This window comes from Microcaecilia unicolor, chromosome 1 (genome assembly GCF_901765095.1).
Source record: "Microcaecilia unicolor chromosome 1, aMicUni1.1, whole genome shotgun sequence".
Taxonomy (NCBI): domain Eukaryota; kingdom Metazoa; phylum Chordata; class Amphibia; order Gymnophiona; family Siphonopidae; genus Microcaecilia; species Microcaecilia unicolor.
Window position 1 is genome coordinate 658482124 of NC_044031.1, and position 20695 is coordinate 658502818.

The 20695-nt window shown below is 41.9% G+C and overlaps 1 protein-coding gene across 3 annotated transcripts in view; it reads right to left on the minus strand.

Moving 5' to 3' along the window:
* Positions 1–20695, minus strand: part of MAN2C1 (mannosidase alpha class 2C member 1) — a 142416-nt gene that overhangs the window by 49371 nt on the left and 72350 nt on the right. For all 3 annotated transcript variants that reach the window (XM_030186778.1, XM_030186793.1, XM_030186786.1), the window contains 4 exons: positions 19913–19995; positions 19459–19556; positions 18609–18713; positions 10034–10190 (listed from right to left, as the gene is read on the minus strand). In XM_030186778.1, the coding sequence (XP_030042638.1) occupies positions 10034–10190; positions 18609–18713; positions 19459–19556; positions 19913–19995 (443 nt within the window). The remainder of the gene's footprint in view (positions 1–10033; positions 10191–18608; positions 18714–19458; positions 19557–19912; positions 19996–20695) is intronic.

Consider the following 20695-nt stretch of genomic DNA (forward strand, 5'->3'; position numbering starts at 1 on the left):
GGTGCCAGGATCATGAAGAGCAGCGGGAGCGGCGGCACCCCCCTCTCTGGTGCCAAAAGATTTAAAGTCCTCGGCAGGGCGAGGGTAAGCACCGCGGCGGCGCCCTCCAAAGGTGGGCGCCCCCCTGCGGCGCTTACCTCGCTTACCGCATCGGCACGGCCCTGGAGGTGGGTCATTAGGTCTAAGAGTGAGAAAGTGACTTAGACCATATTGCCATTGAATTGAACTGTTTAATTTCATTTCTAAGATGAACTGTGTTTGAAGGCAATGCTAAACTAAACTGTGTTTGAAAGCAGTGCTAAAACTGAATTGAGGAGGAAAACATTGCTAACTGAACTGAATTGTGAGCAGTGCTCAACAACTGTGGGAAAGAGCAGTGCTACTAAGTACTGGATTAGAAGCAGTGCTGGGGAAAACCATATTGAAAGCAGGGCCAAAGTGAACTGTGTGGAAAGCAGGCCCAAGCTGAACTGTATTGCAAGCAGGGCTCCAATGAACTGTGTTTAAAAGTGGAGCTACACTGAGGAGAGGGAAAGGCCTGTGAAGCCTTAAAGCAGAGTAAATGTACTCAGGAGATAATAAAGCACTTCTGGTGATTTGCCTGTTGTCCGGAGACCCTGATTGCAGACTGTCGACTCGGGAGTGAAGGGCGTGCTTGGTAAAGAAAGGAAGAGACTGAGAAAGAGTGGTGCGGATCTGGCGGCTGAGCATGACACTCTCTACCACTGTCTCATCTCTCCTCTCATCTACTAGGTTATCTAAGTCTATCAATGAGGCAGTCTCTTCCTATAACACTATACTGTCCTCTGCTTATTACCTGTTATTTGTTTGCTGATTGCAACCAGTGAGACTTGTAAAGACTGTATCTTATGGAAAGTGGACATGTTGTACAGAGAGACTGTTCCTCTTGATCCTAATAGGCCCTGGACAGCAGGCAAGCAGCTTATAGTGCCCAGGGCATATAGAGAACAACTTCTACAGATTGCACGTGACATTACACTAGCAGAACATCAGGGGGTGATACGGACATGCACTAGATTAACAAAGAATGTCTACTGGCCGGGAGTATCTTGAGCTGTAGCTGACTATTGTTGAACCTGTGATGAGTGCCAAAGAGTGAGTATGACCCAAGATCACCCCCAAGCTCCCCTGAAACCTTTACCTATTATCAGTGAGCCCTTTGGGAGAGTAGCTGTAGATATAGTGGGGCCTCTAGCTGTCCTTAGCTGGACTGGGAAAAGATATATATGGACAGTGGTGGACTTTGCTACCAGATATCCTGAAGCAGTAGCCTTATCCTCAGTAGAAGAAGAAAAAATTGCCACTGTCCTGCTACAAATATCTTCCTGGGTAGGATATCCACGAGAAATACTCTCAGACCAAGGACCACAGTTTATGTCTAAGCTGATCCAAAATCCGTGGGCAGACTGTGGAGTGAAATCTGTACATACTACCCCATATCACCATGAAACTAATGGGACATTAAAGCATATGTTAAAGACTTTCATGGAGACCGAGACTGGAAGTACTTGCCCTACCTACTGTTTGCATACATAGAAGTACCCCAAGAATCTACCAGGTTCTCCCCATTCGAGCTGCTTTATGGCCGGTGAGAGGGCCCCTTGACCTAATAAGAGAAAATTGGGAGGGGAAAGCTGACACCTCTGACACCCCTGTAATTGAATATGTAGTTAATATGCGGCAGAGATTAGAAGACCTTGTGGGCTTTGTCAGAGATAACTTGCAGGCAGCCCAGATTAAGCAAAAGACCTGGTATTATTGTAAGGCCCGAAATAGAGAGCTTTATGAGAGGCAGCAGATACTTGCTTTAGTCCCAATTCATCAGAATAAACTTTGGGCTAACTACGCAGGACCTTACAAGGTCATAAGGTGCCTGAATGATACAAACTATGTTATATCTATGAACTCTCAAAGACAGAAAGCAGCATCTTTTTATGTAAATATGTTAAAGGCCTATGCAAATCGCACAGCCAAGGTACTAGCTGTGTGTAACCCACCAGAAGAGTGCAAGGATAGTGAACCCATACCTGACCTTCTAGCAGAGACATTACCAGAGGGATCTGACAGTGAAGAGAGACCATCTAAATGTACACACTGTGGAAAAACCTCCAGTCAAAAGGGAGAACTACAAGAACAGGAAACATGTATAAAAGAGACACATTTTACATGCTCTAAGTATGAGAAAGATTTCACTGTGAAGAAACAGCTAATGTAGCACCTGAAAAATAAAAAAAACTAGAATATGTACAAGTACAGAATATGGGAAAAGCTGTATCAATATAAACATTACAGAATATCAGAAAAACACTGATGAGAGAATATCTTCATGCCCTGGCTATGACAGTAGCTTCAACCAGGAAAAAAGCTCCACAAGGAATACAACATTTCACACAGCAAAGAGACCAGTTTCAAGTACGGAGTGTGAGAAAATTTTCACAGGAAAGAGAATAGTTTGAAGTATGGAGTGTAAGAAAAGTTTCAGTTGCTGGAAATTATTGTCAACACAGCATAGAATCCCTTCAGGGATTATACCGTTTATATGCACTGAATGTAGAAAAAGCTTTATTCATAAATCACAGCTAACAAAGCACCAGAGAATCCACACAGGAGTAAAACCATTTACATGTGCTGAGCGTGGTAAAAGCTTCTGTCAGAAGATACTCCTCATTATTCACAAAATGAAGTATACAAGATTCAAACCATTAGCATGTGCTGAGTGTGGTAAAGCTTCGGTTATAAGCACTGGAAGGACGATGAACATTCTCCAGAAAGGAAGAGCCAGAACCGCCCCGACACTAGACTGTCGAGGCCCAACCAGCGGTCTGTAGAGGCCGCAGTCCGGGGTCTGTCTCTTAAGGATGGAGGTGTGACAAAACTGTGGGTTTTTACGCCTGTAAAACTGCCTTAATTGATCCTTGAAGTGTATTTTTCCTATTGGCCAGCAGGTTACTTTAAAGCTGTTACAGAATAATGACTGTTTTTTCTGTAGTCTAATAAAGATAGGAAGTAAGATGCAGTATACTTTTGAAAACCTTTGGGCTCTGATTGGCCCAGGAGTTCAATTTATCTAGGATGTACTGGCTTTTGCCCCAGTCTTAGTCACGAAGAGAGAGAAAGATCTCTTTGCTGAGGCCCTGTGAACAGTTATATTCGATAACCTGTGAGCAGCTATATATCCTGAACTCCCCAGGTACTATTTACGTAGTAAACAAATGTTTAGATAGTTTTATAAGTAATCCTATTTCAGTTTCCTGTTATTTGTTTGCTGATTGCACCTTTTCTGTTCATTGTTCTAATTCTTCATGACAATAAACATTTTTAGTTTATTGCCTCTGCTTGTCTGGACTAAGAATCCTGGTGGTTTGTGTACTGGGTATGTGAATGCTTTCTAGGAACTGTAGGACCCCTGGGAGTGTGGCCCCAGTAACCTAGGAATCACTGGGGATAATTTGAGAGCGGGTGACTTGCCCAGAGGTGGTTGGGACCTAGTCAGTGGGAGAAGGGTGCAAGTATACAGCACAAGCGGCAGGTGCAGGCAGATCTGAGCTGTGCTGGGATAGACCCTCTAAATGGCCGCAGGGTAGCCCAGGCAGGTGGCTAGGCATTTTGTGACAACACTCTCACTCCTCCCAACTCCCATGTTGTAAGTTGTACCAACCCAGCCTTAGCTGGCCCCCAGAATCCATTATTTACATTCTGTGCCCACTCTGCACAGCACCTTGACTAAAATCTCATGCCCATGCTAACTTCATATATTTCAAAATTTTTGATTGTTTCCTTTGTCTGAAATTGCACTTGTCAAACAAGAGCACTATGTCCATTTGACAAATTCTCTTGCCTCCAACTCTTGTCATCAATTTGCCACATTGACCTCTCTCTTCAAAGTGCCTCTTCTCCCCCCAACCTTCACTTTCTGTCCATACTATGGCTGAGTACTTCTACGACAAGGTTCACAAGGTTAGTCTTGAGTTCTCCACCAGGTCACCTCCATCTCCCCTTCTCCTACTTTGTACTCATATTCTTCCTTCAACCTCTGCCAGTCTTCATTTTAGAAAGTCGCAGATGAGAAACTGCACATTGCTCTTTTTAAAACTCACTACCTGTTCCTCTGTTCCCATCTATCTACTTTTTTTTTTTAATTTGAAAATTTTTATTAGACACAACGTAAGGAACACAATGTAAGGCTATGCTGCCTTCAAAATTCTGAAATACATCAAACAATTGAGTTACATCTCGGTATATCATCAGTTTTAATATTTTTCTCCCCCCCCCCCCTTCCCCCCCTCCCTCTCCCCACCCTCCCCTATTCATTACTGTCCACTTCTTGGTTGTATCCCCTGTTTTTTACAATGTATTAGTCCATAATTTCTCCAAATGAATCCACTCTTTAGCATCAGGTTTGTATTTACCCATTCTCTTATCAGTCAACTGTTCCAAGCCTACAATATTCTTGACTCTCATCTTCCATGATGCAATAGTGGGGCCAAGTCTCTGTTTCCAGTGGGCCGCAACTTCCAACTTTGCGGCTGCCAACCCTAATCTTTTAAGCCTCCTTTGCCATTTCTGACCCCTTTTATTTCCCCACCCTAGTAAACACCATTTTGGCTCTGTTGGAAATTGTGTGTCCAAAATGTGTGTCAAATGTGTGGTAACATCCACCCAAAATGATTGTATATACGGACATTCCCACCATACATGTATAAAGCTACCTACCCCGTCCTTACATCGCCAACATTGATCAGATACATTGGGATATATTCGTTTTAACCTGTCCGGCGTGTAATACCATCTACTTAGAACTTTATACGCATTTTCTTTTATTAATACACAGATAGATGCTTTTTTCACCTCCATACACACCCTTTCCCATTCCTTCACACTCATTTCAATATTTAGATCTCGCTCCCACACTGTCATATAGGGTAATTTCTTCATTTTGTCTCCCCTTATATATCTATATAATCTGGATATACCCTTCTTTCCTCCCTCCAAGGTTTCCCATATGTTTTCCAATATCTCTCGTTCACGTGGATCAGACTGCAACCACCCTTGTCCCTTCATAAAATGCCTAACTTGTAAATAAGCATAATGATCGGAATCTGGCAGTACGAATTTCCTCTGAAGGGTTACAAACTCTCTTAACACCCCTTCAGACATAAGGTCCCTAAATCTTTTCAGTCCCTTTCGATTCCACTCCCGAAATACCCCTCCCTCTCGCCCTGCGGGAAACTCAGCTTCTTGCCTAATATATGCTAAGGTATAGGTTTTTACCCCCTTCTTAAATTTGTACTTTAGTACATCCCAGATATGTTGCAAGTGAGATATGAATGGGTTATGATTTCCCTGGTGAGAGTTAGACATCTTTACAGATCCCCACACTCCTCTTTCCAGATTACTCCCAGGTATTAAATCTTGTTCCAGAGTCGCCACAGGTGATCTATGCCCTTTGCTCCATTCCGCCACCTGTTTCAACTGCGCTGCTTGATAGTACCACAAAACATTGGGTAGCCCCCGTCCTCCCTCCTCCACCTTCCCCCACATAATTCTTTTGGATATTCTAGCCCGCTTGCCCCCCCACGCAAACCGAGACAAATCAGCTTGTAATTTATTTAGAGCTGCTGTGGGAACCTCCAGCGGCAATGTTTGGAATAGAAACAACATCCGGGGAACCAAGTTCATCTTTATCACCGCTATCCTGCCCCACCATGATAACAGTCCGTTTTTCCACCTGCTCATATCTGTACGCAGTTCCCCGAATAGCGGAGCGTAATTCAATCCGTATAGCTTTGTGATATCCCTTGATATCCAAATTCCTAAATATTTAAAATTATCTCGTGCATGCCTGAAGGGAAGATTTTGCAACAGAGCTTCCAACACAATTTGGGATGTATTGATACTCAAAATTTCCGATTTATCATAGTTTACTTTAAATCCAGACAACTCTCCGAAATTTCGAATCTCATTACAAATGCGAGTTAAAGACTCCTCCGGATGACTTACATAAAAGAGAATATCATCAGCAAACAATGCTATCTTATGTTCCCCTGTTCCCGCTTGAAATCCTCGTATCTGTGTTGTCTCCCTAATCTTCTGTGCAAACGGCTCAATTGCTATAGCAAAAAGCAAAGGTGAAAGTGGGCACCCTTGTCTAGTTCCTCTCTGTATCTGTACGGATCTGAATATCCCCCATTGACTTTTATCCTTGCCATTGGTGCTGCATATAGTCCCTGGAGCCAAGTTACAATCCCCTTACCAAATCCCATGACCTTTAATACCTCCCAAAGATAGTTCCACTCCACACGGTCAAAGGCCTTTTCTGCATCAGTTGTTAACAACACCATATCCTCCTCCCTTTGTTGTGCCTCCCATATTATATTTAATGTTCTCCGGATATTGTCAGCTACTTGCCTTTTGGGGATAAAGCCAGATTGATCCGGATGAATTAACTGAGGCAGAAATGTATTAATTCTTTCGGCCATTACCTTAGCCAATATCTTGATATCAATATTTATTAAAGAAATCGGTCTATACGAGCCACATTGTGTTGGATCTCGACCTGGCTTAGGGAGGACCGTAATCCCCGCTTCATACATACTTTTCGGTAACTTCCCTGTTTTGAAACATGCATTTCCTACCCTCACTAACAATGGACCTATTTCCTTTCCCAACAACTTATAAAATTTGGCCGTGTATCCATCTAAACCCGGTGCTTTCCCCCCCTTCAAGCCCTTAATTACTCCTTCTATCTCCTCCACCGTAATAGGTTTATCTAAATATTCTCTCTGATATTCCGTTAGCCTTTGTAGACCTAACCCCTCCAGATATTGTTGAATTCCTACCGTGCTGGCTCTCGTTTCTTTGGCATACAGGGCTGAATAATACTGAGCAAATCTTTCCCGAATCTCCTTATCCTGGTGAGCTAACTGGTCTCCTACCCCCTTTATCTTGGTGATTGTGTGACATATCTGCTGTTGTCTTAAACTTCGTGCCAGCATTTTACCCGCCTTATTGCTATACTCAAAATACTTCTGTTTTGTAAGTTTGCGATGATATTCCATTTGGCGTAATTGAATCCGTTGTAACTCTGCCCTACATTCTTGCAGTTCCCCCCAAATTCCCTGATTTCGTCCCCCTTGATGCTGTGCTTCTAAGTTGACTAGCCTTTGTCGCACCCTCAACTCTTGTTGCTGCCTCTCTCTCTTACGCTGACTCCCTTTCCTAATCAAATGCCCTCTTACTACCACCTTTAGAGCATCCCAGAGGATCCCATCAGAGATTTCCCCATTATCATTATGTTTTAAATATTCTTGTATCACTATTCTAATTTCTTCACAAGCATCTACAGTATCTAGCAAGGATTCATTTAATCTCCAAAAAGTATGACCCCGTTCTCTCCCTAATCCCTTCCAAGAGATCCAAATAGGTGCATGGTCTGATGCATGGATGGTTCCTATACCCGAATCCCTCACCTTACCCCATAAATTACGGGAACTCCAAAGGGTATCTAACCTATTATAAGTACGCTGTGCATGGGAATAGAACGAATAAGTCCGTTGCCCCGGATGTTGCATCCTCCAAACATCAATCAGGTCCAGATCCTTGACCATTCTCAGAAGCTTGGTCGTATTTGCCTGACCCCTTCCCCTCGCACCTTTAGAGCGGTCCAAGTCTGACAGGGCCCAGTTGAAATCACCCCCTAGTATTATATCCCCTGATACAAATTGGAGCAGTTCCTGCCTTAAAGCCTCAAAAAATGCACCTTGCCCCTCATTAGGAGCATACACATTAATTAATGTAATTGGTTGGTTATTTACTTTACCTTTAATCGCTATACATCTACCCTGGCTTTCCACATATGTTTGTTCATGAACAAAGGCGACTGTATCTTTTATATAAATTGCCAGCCCTCCTTTTTTCCCCCCTCTGGGATCAGCCTGGAAAAATCCAGTGCCCATATTTTTATATTGTAGTAGTACTTTCATCTTTCTTTTGAATATGAGTTTCTTGCAACATTACAATGTCCCAATGCATTTTATAAATTTCCCTATATATAATACTTCTTTTCTCAGGGGTATTCAAGCCATTCACATTCCATGATCCCACTGTTATCCCACCCCCCTCCCTACCCCCCCCACCCCTCCCCTCCCCTCCCCCATTAAGTCCCCTCAACTGGCCTCCAAGCTTAGATGCCAGTTAGATCCCTAAGGAAGTGTCGTTCCGATGGGTTTTCCATCCTCAGTTTATCTTTCATGTCCCCCCTTACCCACCCTCATCCATCTCGTCTAATCCCCTTTTTAATCATAGCCAACAGAAATAGAAAAACATTCAATGTTTCTTAACATAACTTCTCATATAATACAGTGTACATAATACCAGATTTAGATCCGGGCTATTGCCCTGGAACCAGTATCTTTTTCAAGTCTCTGCGTCTCTCTCATGCCCTTGATCCTCATATGTTGGGCTCCTTCTAGTGTTGCCTCTGCTTTGCTGGTTCCATCCCCCCGCTCCCTTGGCGGATTTGCCTTTTTGGGAGCTTTGAGGTGTCGCTGTTACTTCTGGCAAGTCAGTACATCCTAGTGTTGTCAATATTTTCCATGCTTCCTCTGTTTGCATTATTCTCTTTGTTTGACCACCCACTGATACCAATATGCCGCTGGGATACAGCCATCTATATCGCAGGCCAGCCTTTTGCAGATATTTAGTTATATCTTTAAAGTCCCGCCTTTTTTGTAGAGTTGCTTTCGCCAGATCTTGAAAAATCTGTACCTTTACATTGTTCCATTCCACTTCCCCCATAGCGCGTGCTTTCCGCCATATTGCCTCCTTAACTTGAAAATCATGGAAGCACACAATTATGTCTCTGGGGAGTTCACTCCTCTGCGGTCCCAAACTTCTGTGGGCTCTATCAATTTTTATTGTGAGCCCTTCCAGCATTTCCTGGGGATCTTTTCCCTGATTCAAAATATAGGCACAGATCTCTTTTACAGTCTTCTCTACATCCTTGTATTGAGATTCTTCCGGCAAGCCTTTAAAACGTAAATTACTCCGTCTGGAGCGGTTTTCTAAGTCCTCTATTTGCTGCTCTATGTTCAATCTCACTTGTTGTTCCATATTTACTTTCTTTTTTAGCGTTTGTAATTCTCCCGCCATTGCCTCTGTTCGCTCCTCAGTCTCAACTACGCGCTGACCCATCTCTTTTACCTCTTCTCGAAGCTCTGCAACCGCCGACTGTATACTTTTCCTGGTATTGATCATCTCAGATTTAAGCTCCTGAAACCATCGGATGATTTCGCTCCTTTCCACCTCGGTATCTCCCGCACTTTGTTCCTCCATATCGTTATCGGGATCTTCTTCCTCGGTCGGCGCCATTTTAGCTCCGCTCTGAAGTAGGGCCACGCTCACTTTTTTAACAGCCCGCGGCGAATCCGCCGAATACTTGTATTTCGCCAACTTTTTTCTCGCCGCCATACGCTATTATAATCCTTTTCCAGCGATCTCGGGATTAATTATCTAGCTTTTATCCTAGGGTAGACACTCTTTTATTGCTATAACCCGCGGAGCTCTACACTCTGGCTACCGACTACATCGGTGACGTCACTTCCCCCCCCATCTATCTACTTTTATCTGTGCCCTTCTCCTCTACCACTAACTCTGGACTCTGTTCCTTTCACCTCGCTGTGTCATATGCCTGAAATAGGCTTTGAGAGTCAGTATATCATTCTTACTCTCCAGCCCTATTCAAATTCAGTCTAAAGGCCTACCTTTTTTAGGATGCTTTTAAACACTTAACCCCTTATCACCTGTTTAATACCCAAGTTATTTTAATTGTTCCCATAATAAATGAAACTCCCTAATCTCTTAGCCCTTCTTGAGCCCTTGTCTCTTACATTTGTGTACAGTGCTGCGTACATTTTGTAGTGCTATAGAAATAAACAGATAGTAGTGATATAATAGCGGCAATAGTACACAGTAAAGGAGTCTCCTGAAATACGCCAGGGTAGACCTTTCAAACCTCAGTGTGAAATCGAAGGTAGGGACACAATGCATCCAGGACAATCTCTTGGGTGATGAGGCTCTTTTCACTGATTCGCATGGAAAATTTCACAGCTCCTCGCAGTCCTCCTGTACTGACAATTTCCACTGGGCTCAGAAGGGTTGTTATTGGCTTCCTATAATATAGGTATAACAGCAGACAGTTACGTGGATAGCAAATATCTGGCCAGACATTCGAAAACATAAGATACATCCACACTCACTTGCATGCAATAAAAGGCAGAGGAACTGGAAGGGAGGTTGCCCCTTTGTGGCTGTCTGACTGGCAGAAAGATGTTACCACAACTCTTCATTCACAATGTCATATTGGGCTGGACTCTATATATGGAAACTAAAATCTAGGCGCGTCCGATTTACAAGCCTAGCCATATTCTGTAAGCTACAACAACATTCAGATGCAGTTCACACAATAGCGCATAGGCCTGGTGGACATGCCTAGACTTAGGCACAGCCATTTATGCCAGTGAAAAGCTGGTGTAAATCCCTGTCTAGGATGCTCCACGAATTCTATAACTATGCTCGTAGATTTGATTGATGGCCCTGACATGCTCACACTCCTATTGCTGCACCCCCTTTTTGACTATGCGCACTGGAATTTATATGCATCTCTTTTTAAAATACACCTAAAAAGATGCACACATAAATTACAATTATTGCCAATTAGTGCTGATAATTGGTCGTTATCAGGCAGTTATCAACACAAATAGGCTCGTTAACTGAGTAGCGCATGTAAATTGGTCACATTCACAATTTAACGCATGCTACTCGGCGGTCCATATATAGAATCCAGGGGTCTATGTCTAAACATACCCAACACAACATTACACCACACAAACCTCTCCATGGCAATATAAGAGACACTATGATAATCACACTTTTTCCCGGGCAGCATAAGACAATGATATCATATTTGTTCTATGTCAGCATTCCATTCCTTTCTATTCTGTTCCATTTCCAATTCTTATATCCCACTTAAATCCAACCAGAATCAAAGCGGGTTACACTAAGATTCAAATACGAGTAAAAGATTTACATATTCAGAAATATTTGTCAAACAATAAAGTTTTCAAAAAGATTGTCTAAATTGAAAATATGAATCAATACTTCGTATCTGACCAGGAATGGTGTTCAACAGTTTAGCAGCAATATAACTAAAAGAGAAGTCATGGAAACACATAAGGGGATCTGACTGAAAGCCAGAAAACACAAATTTAGTAAATAATTCGATCAAGCATAACACAATGACATCATATGCTCGCCAAGAAGTTCACTTCCCAAGGAAATCGGGCAGGAAATAAAAAGTGAAGTCCTATTTTTTCTTACAATCATTTGGGTTAGTGGAAGTTAACCGTTCTTGCTGCAATGAGTTAGAAGAAATATGACTGTTTGTTTGGCATTTCTGCTGGTCAGAAGATACATGTTTTTTACTGCAATTTGTATTAGCTTTTTTTTTAATATTTAATATTTTTACTTATTTCTAGTACTTTGCTCAAAACAGAAGATGCACAGAATTAAAAAAAAATAAATGACAGCATAACCCATAACCCAATGACAAAAGGACATCACATGTACAAGAGAGTAAATAATGCTAAGACACCAGCTTAAGAAGGATACAATATCATTCCATTTTCATGGCAGCATAATATAATTACACTATGACATCACAGCAAACAATGGTGACATAGTATGAAGGGCGATCCCACTTTACCACCGAAACCACTGCCGAGTCCATAACACTCCAACTTGAAATTGCCTCAATCAGAATCCATAACAAAACCCTGCATGATCACTTGAACTGTGTCTTGTTTTATAGACCACCAGGTAATTGGAAAGAAGGACAAAATCTTCATGGACTTCATCTCAAACACATGTGTAACCAACTCCAATACACTAGTATTAGGAGACATTAACCTTCACCTAGAAGACCCAAACTCTTTCAATGCACGAGAATGCAAGGAATTCCTCCATGCATGGGATCTCGAATGGCCACATATGCAAGCAACCCACGTCAAAGGGCACACACTCGACCTCATCTTACACAAACTGTCATCAGACCAGAACCTAATAATAACAGATATTAAATGGACAGAAACACCGATCACTACAAACTAAACCTATCCCTAAAATGGCGGAAGAAGGGTTCATACCATATGCAAGAACACACAACCTACAGTACAAGAGGTCAAGTAGATTCAAAAACATTCTGGCAACAGATAAACAATAATGAATGGACAGCACAAACGGACTCCATATACTACCTCATAGAATGGGATAAAAGATGCAGAAGAATACTAGACGAAATTGCACCCTTACGAACAAGAACCTCACATAGGCATAACTCGATACCATGGTTCAACGATGAACTGAAAAAACTAAAAACACAATCCAGGAAACTCAAGCGAGCATGGAAAAAAAGATGAACACACACACAATGCATGGAAACAAATACAAAGAAAATACAAATACGCAATAAGACAGACCAAAAGGTCATACTATAAAACTAAAATAGGGCCAGATTACAAAGACGCGAAGAAACTATACCAACTTATGAACAAACTACTAGACACCACCCTGGTCACTACAACCAATACAGACATCCCCATCTGCCGACAAACTTGCTAAATACTTCAATGAAAAAATTGCAAACATTGCAAACCTACGCAACACGCTACTTCAGGACAATACCGACATCGAAAACTTCATCAATGGTTTGGATCCAACCTTTGGAGAATACCCAACTGACCGAACCTGGTCAAACTTCGCTCTCCTCACCGTCAAAACAGTTACCCAGGTGATTAGTAGGTTCTCCAACACTCACTGTAAACTGAATACTTGTCCCAGCTACTTCATAAAATCCGCCCCTGATCGCTTCATAACAGACCTCACATCCCACCTAAACTACATGCTTCAGCAAGGCCTCTTCCCTAAGGAAAATGGCAACATCCTACTCACCCCAATATCAAAAGATACCAAGAAAAAAAACAAACGAAATCACTAACTACCGCCCAGTAGCATCTATCCCACTGGTAGCCAAACTGATGGAAAGCATGGCAACCAAACAACTTACCGATTATATAAACAAATTCTCAATATTACATGAATCACAATCAGGATTTCGCCCCCTCCATAGCACTGAAACAGTACTAATTACTCTCCTAGCCAAATTCAAGCAAGAAATAGCAACAGGTAAAAGCATACTTCTCCAATTTGACATGTCTAGTGCATTCGACATGGTAAACCATAATATACTACTAAATCTACTAGATTACTTCGGGATTGGTGGAAATATACTTAGTTGGATCAAGGGTTTCCTAACCACTAGAACATATCAAGTGAAATCAAATTCAAACATATCATCACCGTGGAAAGCAGACTGCGGAGTACCCCAAGGATCACCACTATCACCGATTCTCTTCAACCTAATGATGACCCCACTAGCCAAATCCTTATCCAACCAAGGCCTAAAATCTTTCATCTATGCATACAATGGCACAATATACATTCCTTACAAACATGATCTGACAGAAATCACCAACGAAATCAAGCTCAGCTTGAACATCATGGACTCATGGGCAAATGCACTCCAACTAAAACTCAATACAGAAAAAACACACTGAGGCTCATTTTCACAGCATTTAGACTTACAAAGTTCCATAGGTTACTATGCAACTTTGTAAGTCTAAATGCTTTGAAAATACACCTCACTGTCTCATCCTCTCATCCCAATACAATGCGGATAACCTCACAAATATAAACACCCCAAACTACACCCTCCCTATCTCAGACAGCCTGAAAATCCTCGGCGTTACATTCGACCATAACCTTAAACTAGAGAGCCAAGTGAAATCCACAACAAAGAAAATGTTCCACTCAATGTGGAAACTCAAATACGTGAAACCATTCTTCCCGAGGGAAACATTTCGCAACCTGATACAATCAATGGTACTAAGCCATGTAGTCTACTGCAACGGAATTTATGCGGGATGCAAAGAACAAATCATAAAGAAACTTCAGACCGCCCAAAACACGGCAGCCAGGCTTATATTTGGAAAAACGCGATCTGAAAGCGCAAAACCCCTCCGTGAAAAACTGCACTGTCTCCCAATCAATAATGTATTGCTTTCAAAATCTGCACCCTGGTTCATAAAATCATCTACGGCGAAGCCCCAGGATACATGACAGACCTCACAGACCTACCAACCAGAAACACATTCGGATCAACACGAACATATCTAAATCTCCACTACCCAAGCTGCAAAGGACTCAAATACAAATCAACTTATGCATCCAGTTTTTCCTACATAAGCACACAACTGTGGAACGCATTACTAAAAGCCGTGAAAACAACGTATGACCACATAAACTTCCGGAAATCACTAAAAACTAACCTGTTCAAAAAGGCATACCCTACCGATCCAACTTAAATGCCTGAACTCTGCAACACAATGAAACCAAAGCACGTAATGGATGTAACTCTTCCGCTCTACGATTCCCTAGTGTGTCTGTTCCACATGAACCTTATCCTACCACAACATCACTTTGTATTTGTTCATACCGGCGTTGGCAAACGCCTCTCCGGTACTGTAAGCCACATTGAGCCTGCAAATAGGTGGGAAAATGTGGGATACAAATGTAACAAATAAATAAATACATAAATAAATAAATAAAATAAAACAATTGTATAAGCCAGAATAACATAGCTGTATTAGAATACTGTCTCTCAACATGGCTCTATACGATAAAAGCATTGTAATATGGTTCTTGTATCCTGCCAATTCCCACAAAACAGTGGGGGTAACAGAAGAGTAAAAGAAAAAAAAACCCGTACAACAAACAAATTAAACAATAAATTTCTTAAATAGATAAGTTTTCAAATTCTGATGGAAAGAGTAATAGGATGATGAAACCCGTAGATCCAAATGTAAATAGCCAAAAATGCATTGTCTGATATCTTAGAAGATTATTTTTGCTAACACCTGAAAATGATGGAAAAATTAAATGGTATGGATCTCTAGTTCTTAAAGTTCTGCAGTCAGAGGAAAAGGACAACAATCGATAAAAATATTCTGGGGAAGACCCATCAAACATCTTAAATACTATACAGGCCAATTTAAAAAAACTACGGGCCTGCATAGGGAGCCAGTGAAGAGAGATCAGTGCAGCAGTAGCTTTATCAAATATTTTTTTCAGATAAAATATAAGTTTGGCAGTGGTGTTCTGAAAGATCTGGAGCTTGGTATGTAACCTGACTATAAGAGACAGAAACTGTTACAGTAATCTGAGAAAAAACAAAAGCCTGAACCAGAATAGCAAATTGTCAAAATAATGCTGAACATTATGTAACTGACAAAGTTTAAAAAATCCTATTTGAATGATATGATTTACTTGCAGCTCAAAAGAGAGTGTAGTATCTAAGATAAAGCCCAGAACCTTAGATGTACATTCTATCTTTAAAGACAAATCATTCGATATTGATAATGTATCTGAAACTGAATTGACATCATGATAACAATTTCCTTTATTCTTTATCTTCTTTTTTTTTTTTTTTTTTTAATTCTTTTTCCACATTGATAACAATACACCAGCATGCGATGGTTGCTTTTATGTACCAGCTCCTCACTGGGAGGAAAGGGGAGCACCTGTTCCACTTATGCAGCTTCCTAAAACAATATATAATGGGACTGGCAAGGAGGAGCACTAAGCAAAGATATAAAACTTGGGTAAAATCATCATTTTAATCACTTACTTAGGTGTCCTTTTACTAAGGTGCACTGAAAAATGGTCTGCGGTAGTGTAGGTGCATTTTAGGCGCACGCAGATCCATTTTTCAGTGCGCCTGCAAAAAATGCCTTTTAAAAATTTTTTTGCTGAAAATGGACATGCTGCAAAATAAAAATTGTGCCGTGTCCATTTTGGGTCTGAGACCTTACCGCCAGCCATTGACTTAGAAGTAAGGTCTCTTGCGTTAACCATGCAGTAATCACCTACGCGCATCAAGTCAGAGTTACTGCCTGATTTTCACTGCATGCCAGAAAATATTTTTTCTGCTGCATGTAGCAGACGTGCGTAAAAAAATGAAATTACCGCACGGGCCACGCGGTAGCCAGGTGGTAACTCCGAATTGGCATGCGTTGGGCGCACGTAGGTGCCTACCTGGCTTAGAAAAAGGGTCCCTTAAATTCTCCAGTCGTGAAATAGATAACCCCTTCCATCTGTCCAATTCCTCAAAAGCACGTTTTAACATGGGATCATAATTCATATCATATAACCTTGATAGATCTGCTGCCAACTGCAGCCCCAAATATCATATGTGTGATTTAACACATCTGAATGGGTGGGGTTCTTGAAGCTGCCTAACTACCAATATCGGCGATATTAATATTTAAGTTTTCTGTTTTACTCTCATTTACTTTAAATCCTGAGCTTATTACCAAGATCCTTAAACATCTTCTGTAAATTCCCCAAAGACTTCTCAGAGTCCACTAAAGTGAACAGATCATCATTTGTGGTCTTATAACAAACATATCCTCCCTCTCACTAGCACTCCTTACACCTCTGGATGGTTGTCTGTTTGTTTGTTTATTCGCATACTTGGTATACCACAATTCATGTACATAGCCAAGAGGTTTACAACTTAAAATAAAATACATCAAGGGAGAGGAAAACAAAAAAGAAGTTAAATGCTGGTTATCCAGAGACACAAAACTAAAGACAGCATTCATCAAATGCCGTTAAAAAAGTATGTCTTAAGAGCTGACTTAAATCTTGGCAAAATAGATTCCAGACGAATTCTGTAACAATAGGATGGGAATATAAAAAGCAGAATCCCTGGTACATTTCCATCATGCCTGAGAAGGTGGCCTAGTGGTTAGAGTGGTGGACTTTGGTCCTGGGGAACTGGGTTCGATTCCCACTGCAGGCACAGGCAGCTCCTTGTGACTCTGGGCAAGTCACTTAACCCTCCATTGCCCCAGGTACAAATAAGTACCTGTATACAATATGTAAGCCGCATTGAACCTGCTATGAGTGGGAAAGCGCGGGGTACAAATGTAAGAAAAATAAAAAAATAATTGTCTAGTGCTACAGGAGCAAAGTTGACGTGTAGAAGTAAGTGGAATCAGAGAATTAAAAATAGAAGCAGGGAGTCCAGTCTTTAGCACCTTGGACACAATAACTAAGATTTTGTACTTAAGTCAACAGCTAAGAGGTAGCCAATGGTACTGCAGGAAAAGCAGGGTGACATGGTTCTAAAGATGGGAAGACTGAAGCAAACAAATGGCAATGTTCTGGATCAGTCATAAATGGCGAAGGGTTCTCTGACATGCCTTGTTTAACAAAGAGTTACAGCAGTCTAACCTAATGGTGATGAGAGCATGCATCAGTGTGTGAACAACCTCTTTTATAAGCCAAGAATGAAGAAGATGAATCAGCCAGAGAGCACAGAAACATGACTTTACATTACAGTAGATGACGTATAAAGCCTTAAGCAAGGGCTCTGTGTCAAGAATAATTCAGAGTGTCTTGAGATGCAATACCAAGGATTCTCTCATATCCTCTGGGCAAACAGTTCCATGCTAAATGTAAAGAGTAGAAGCAAGAGGGGGCAATCCTGCATATTTCTACAACTCAAGGTATAGGATTCACTGTATCCCCCGTTAAATTTTAAACAAGCCCGCAGTTCATGATACAGGCCTTAACCTAGTCCCAATATTTCCCTCCCAGGCCCAGGTACTCCAGTGCTCAAAAGATAGGGCCAATATACCTTATGAAGTGCCTTTTTGGTATCATCAGCTACTAATACCATTAATTGTGTTCTTTTCCATGCCAAATTAAATTGAGGGTCTTTCTGATGTTATCTTGTGCCCAACGACCTATAATAAAGCCTGATTGGTCCTCATGGATCACCCCCCTGCATAAGTCTTTTAATTCTATCTGCTAACATTTTTGTGAGAATTTTATAATCCCTGCCTAGTATGGAAGGTGAACAATAGGATCCGTAGTCCTTCTGATTCTTCCAGTCTTTATGTATTAATGTAACTCCTGCTATCCACAATGAGGGAGCCAACTCTCTTCATGAGCTCACCTCATTAAACAACCTGGCCAGAGGTGTAACCAAAAGGCCACCATACAAAATTTATTAGAAAAGCCATTCGCTCCAGTGGCTTTATTGGTCGGGAGGGCTTTCTTCTTTTCAAATTTTATATTGATTGTAATGTAAACCATTTTGATGCATTCTGAAGGGTGGTATACCAAGTTTCAAATAAAACAAACATAACACAACTTCTCTATGCCAGGACACAATTGTATCACAGTCATTTTGTCATGGCACAATAGAATGGCACTATGACATTACAGTACTGAAATATGATGGAAAGAGTAAAACCAAGACCAAACAAAACACCTTTCCCCTTTGCCTCTCTCTTCTTTCCAGAAATCTATTTACTCGGCACTACTGGGAACGACAATGGGTCTTGCAAACATGGCAAAAGCACAGAAATGTTTCCCATGATACAGCATGTCTACTGTCTGCCTACCTGGTTTCCAGGTGATAGTCCATCACATCCCAGGCATCCCAGTATAAGGGTATGTCATCAAAGATTACAAACTGGTTACCATGGTTACCACTGGAGATCATTTCTCTGAACAAAGCAGAAAGGCAGAAACAGTATTTTGAAAATAAGCTAAAATACTCTCATTACCCTGCTGGTCTGTGTACAATAAGCAGGGCCACCGAGAGACACAACCGGGCCTGGGGAAGGGATGCCACCGCCGCCAGCCCCCATACCTTCCTGCATCTGCTCCTTCCTTGGTCTGCCACTCTCCTGCTCCTGTGTGCCGCAATCACCTGGATTCTGACACACAGAAGCAGGAGAGAGACAGACCAAGGGAGCAGAACCTTCATGCGCAGGGCCCCCTCTTGGAGGCCAGGCTCGTGGAATCTTGCCCTCCCTGCCCCGCCTCTCAGCAGCCCTGGACTGGTAGTAAGCAAAACAGTACCCATCAGCCTCTGGTTCAGGGCACAACTATGTACAAGCCTGGGTCTGAATGTAAACACAGGATAAACAGGAAGCCTGGGTAACTCATCTCTATATGGTACAGTACTGCAGTTGAGCACTTTTATGTGAGTAGAAAAATGGAAATGAAAAAAATGTATAAATTATGTTCTTTTCTCCCTTCCCAACCCAATGATTAGATAAATTACCTCAATGTGAAGCCATTAACATAAGTCATACCCATAAGTGTCCCAAGCACACTTCCTAGTGATCCTGCCCTGCTCACTGTGTCACGGCTAAGCAGGGGGAGGCAATGCAGGAGGCACAGTTTTGGCACCCCTGCCTCCTTTGCACCCTGGCCACATATACCTCGTTTCAACCCCGGTCATACCTATCAGAAGCCAGCAATCGCAGTGAAATCACATGACCCATTGGATTGAGATGAACCTGAATGAGCCCATTCTCCATAATGACTACACCATCTTCAGCCTGGGGTCAATCAGAAAATAAAATCAATAAAGATTCCAAGTGGGCCCTGTCAGTGACTGACCCCTTCCCCCTACACAGGGCATAATAGCCACTATCCCTCCCCCTCCGTTTATTTGTTACACTCAAAGGAATTGCTGCCACTGCCCCTTTTCCTCAATCAGTGTAACACCCACAGGAGTCGTGGTCACCGCCCCTTCCCCCGCATCAATATCTCACAACCACAAGAATTAAATGTTACAGCACATCCTTCTCTGCCTCTGACATTAAGCAATTACACTCAAACAAAGTGAAATGCCTGCCAATCCATCTACTCTTAATTTCATGTTAAAAGAAAGGATAGAATCAGAAGCTCTTACCTGGCAGGTCACAGTTACAGGATGATGGGGTGTGAGGGACTCAAATACTGTTGTAAAACCCATACTAGGAACTTTCACCAAGGCTGTAGGAAGGGGACAGAGAGTGAACAAAATTATGTAAATAATTGGAGTTCTTTTATTCTCACGTTCATCCACATCCTCTTTTACCTCCAGCTGTGGGTGGCTTACCATCTTCTGGTTGAACTCTGGCAAGAGACAATTCTAAGGCTAGGAGTCTCATGCTCTAGACTTTTTCAAAACTTTGCCAGATCACTGTTTTTTATTTTATTTATTTATTTTTGTTACATTTGTACCCCGCGCTTTCCCACTCATGGCAGGCTCAATGCGGCTTACATGGGGCAATGGAGGGTTAAGTGACAGATATAGCAGTGCCAGTATTTAACAAGACAGTCACTATGCCTTCACTTTTACCTGATTGCCCCTCCACCCTCATCCCCCCATACGGATGACAACCCAGTGTGGCCTTTGAAAGACAAGCACCAAAGTTGATGGCAGGCCTGTTGATTCAGCTAGAACTGTCCAGATAATAACCTGGTCAAATTCATTACCTTGCTCAAGCACCATGAGATATATCATCCAGTAAGAAGGGCTGAAAAACAGTCACTGTGGAAAACCTTTTTGTAGTCAGCAGTTAGCACACCCCAGCCTTCTCTGTTACATTCAGAGCTGCACAACACATATGAATTCATCACTTGAAAAGAGAATGGCCTTTTATTCAACTGGCATAGTGACTGTCTTGTTAAATACTGGCACTGCTATATC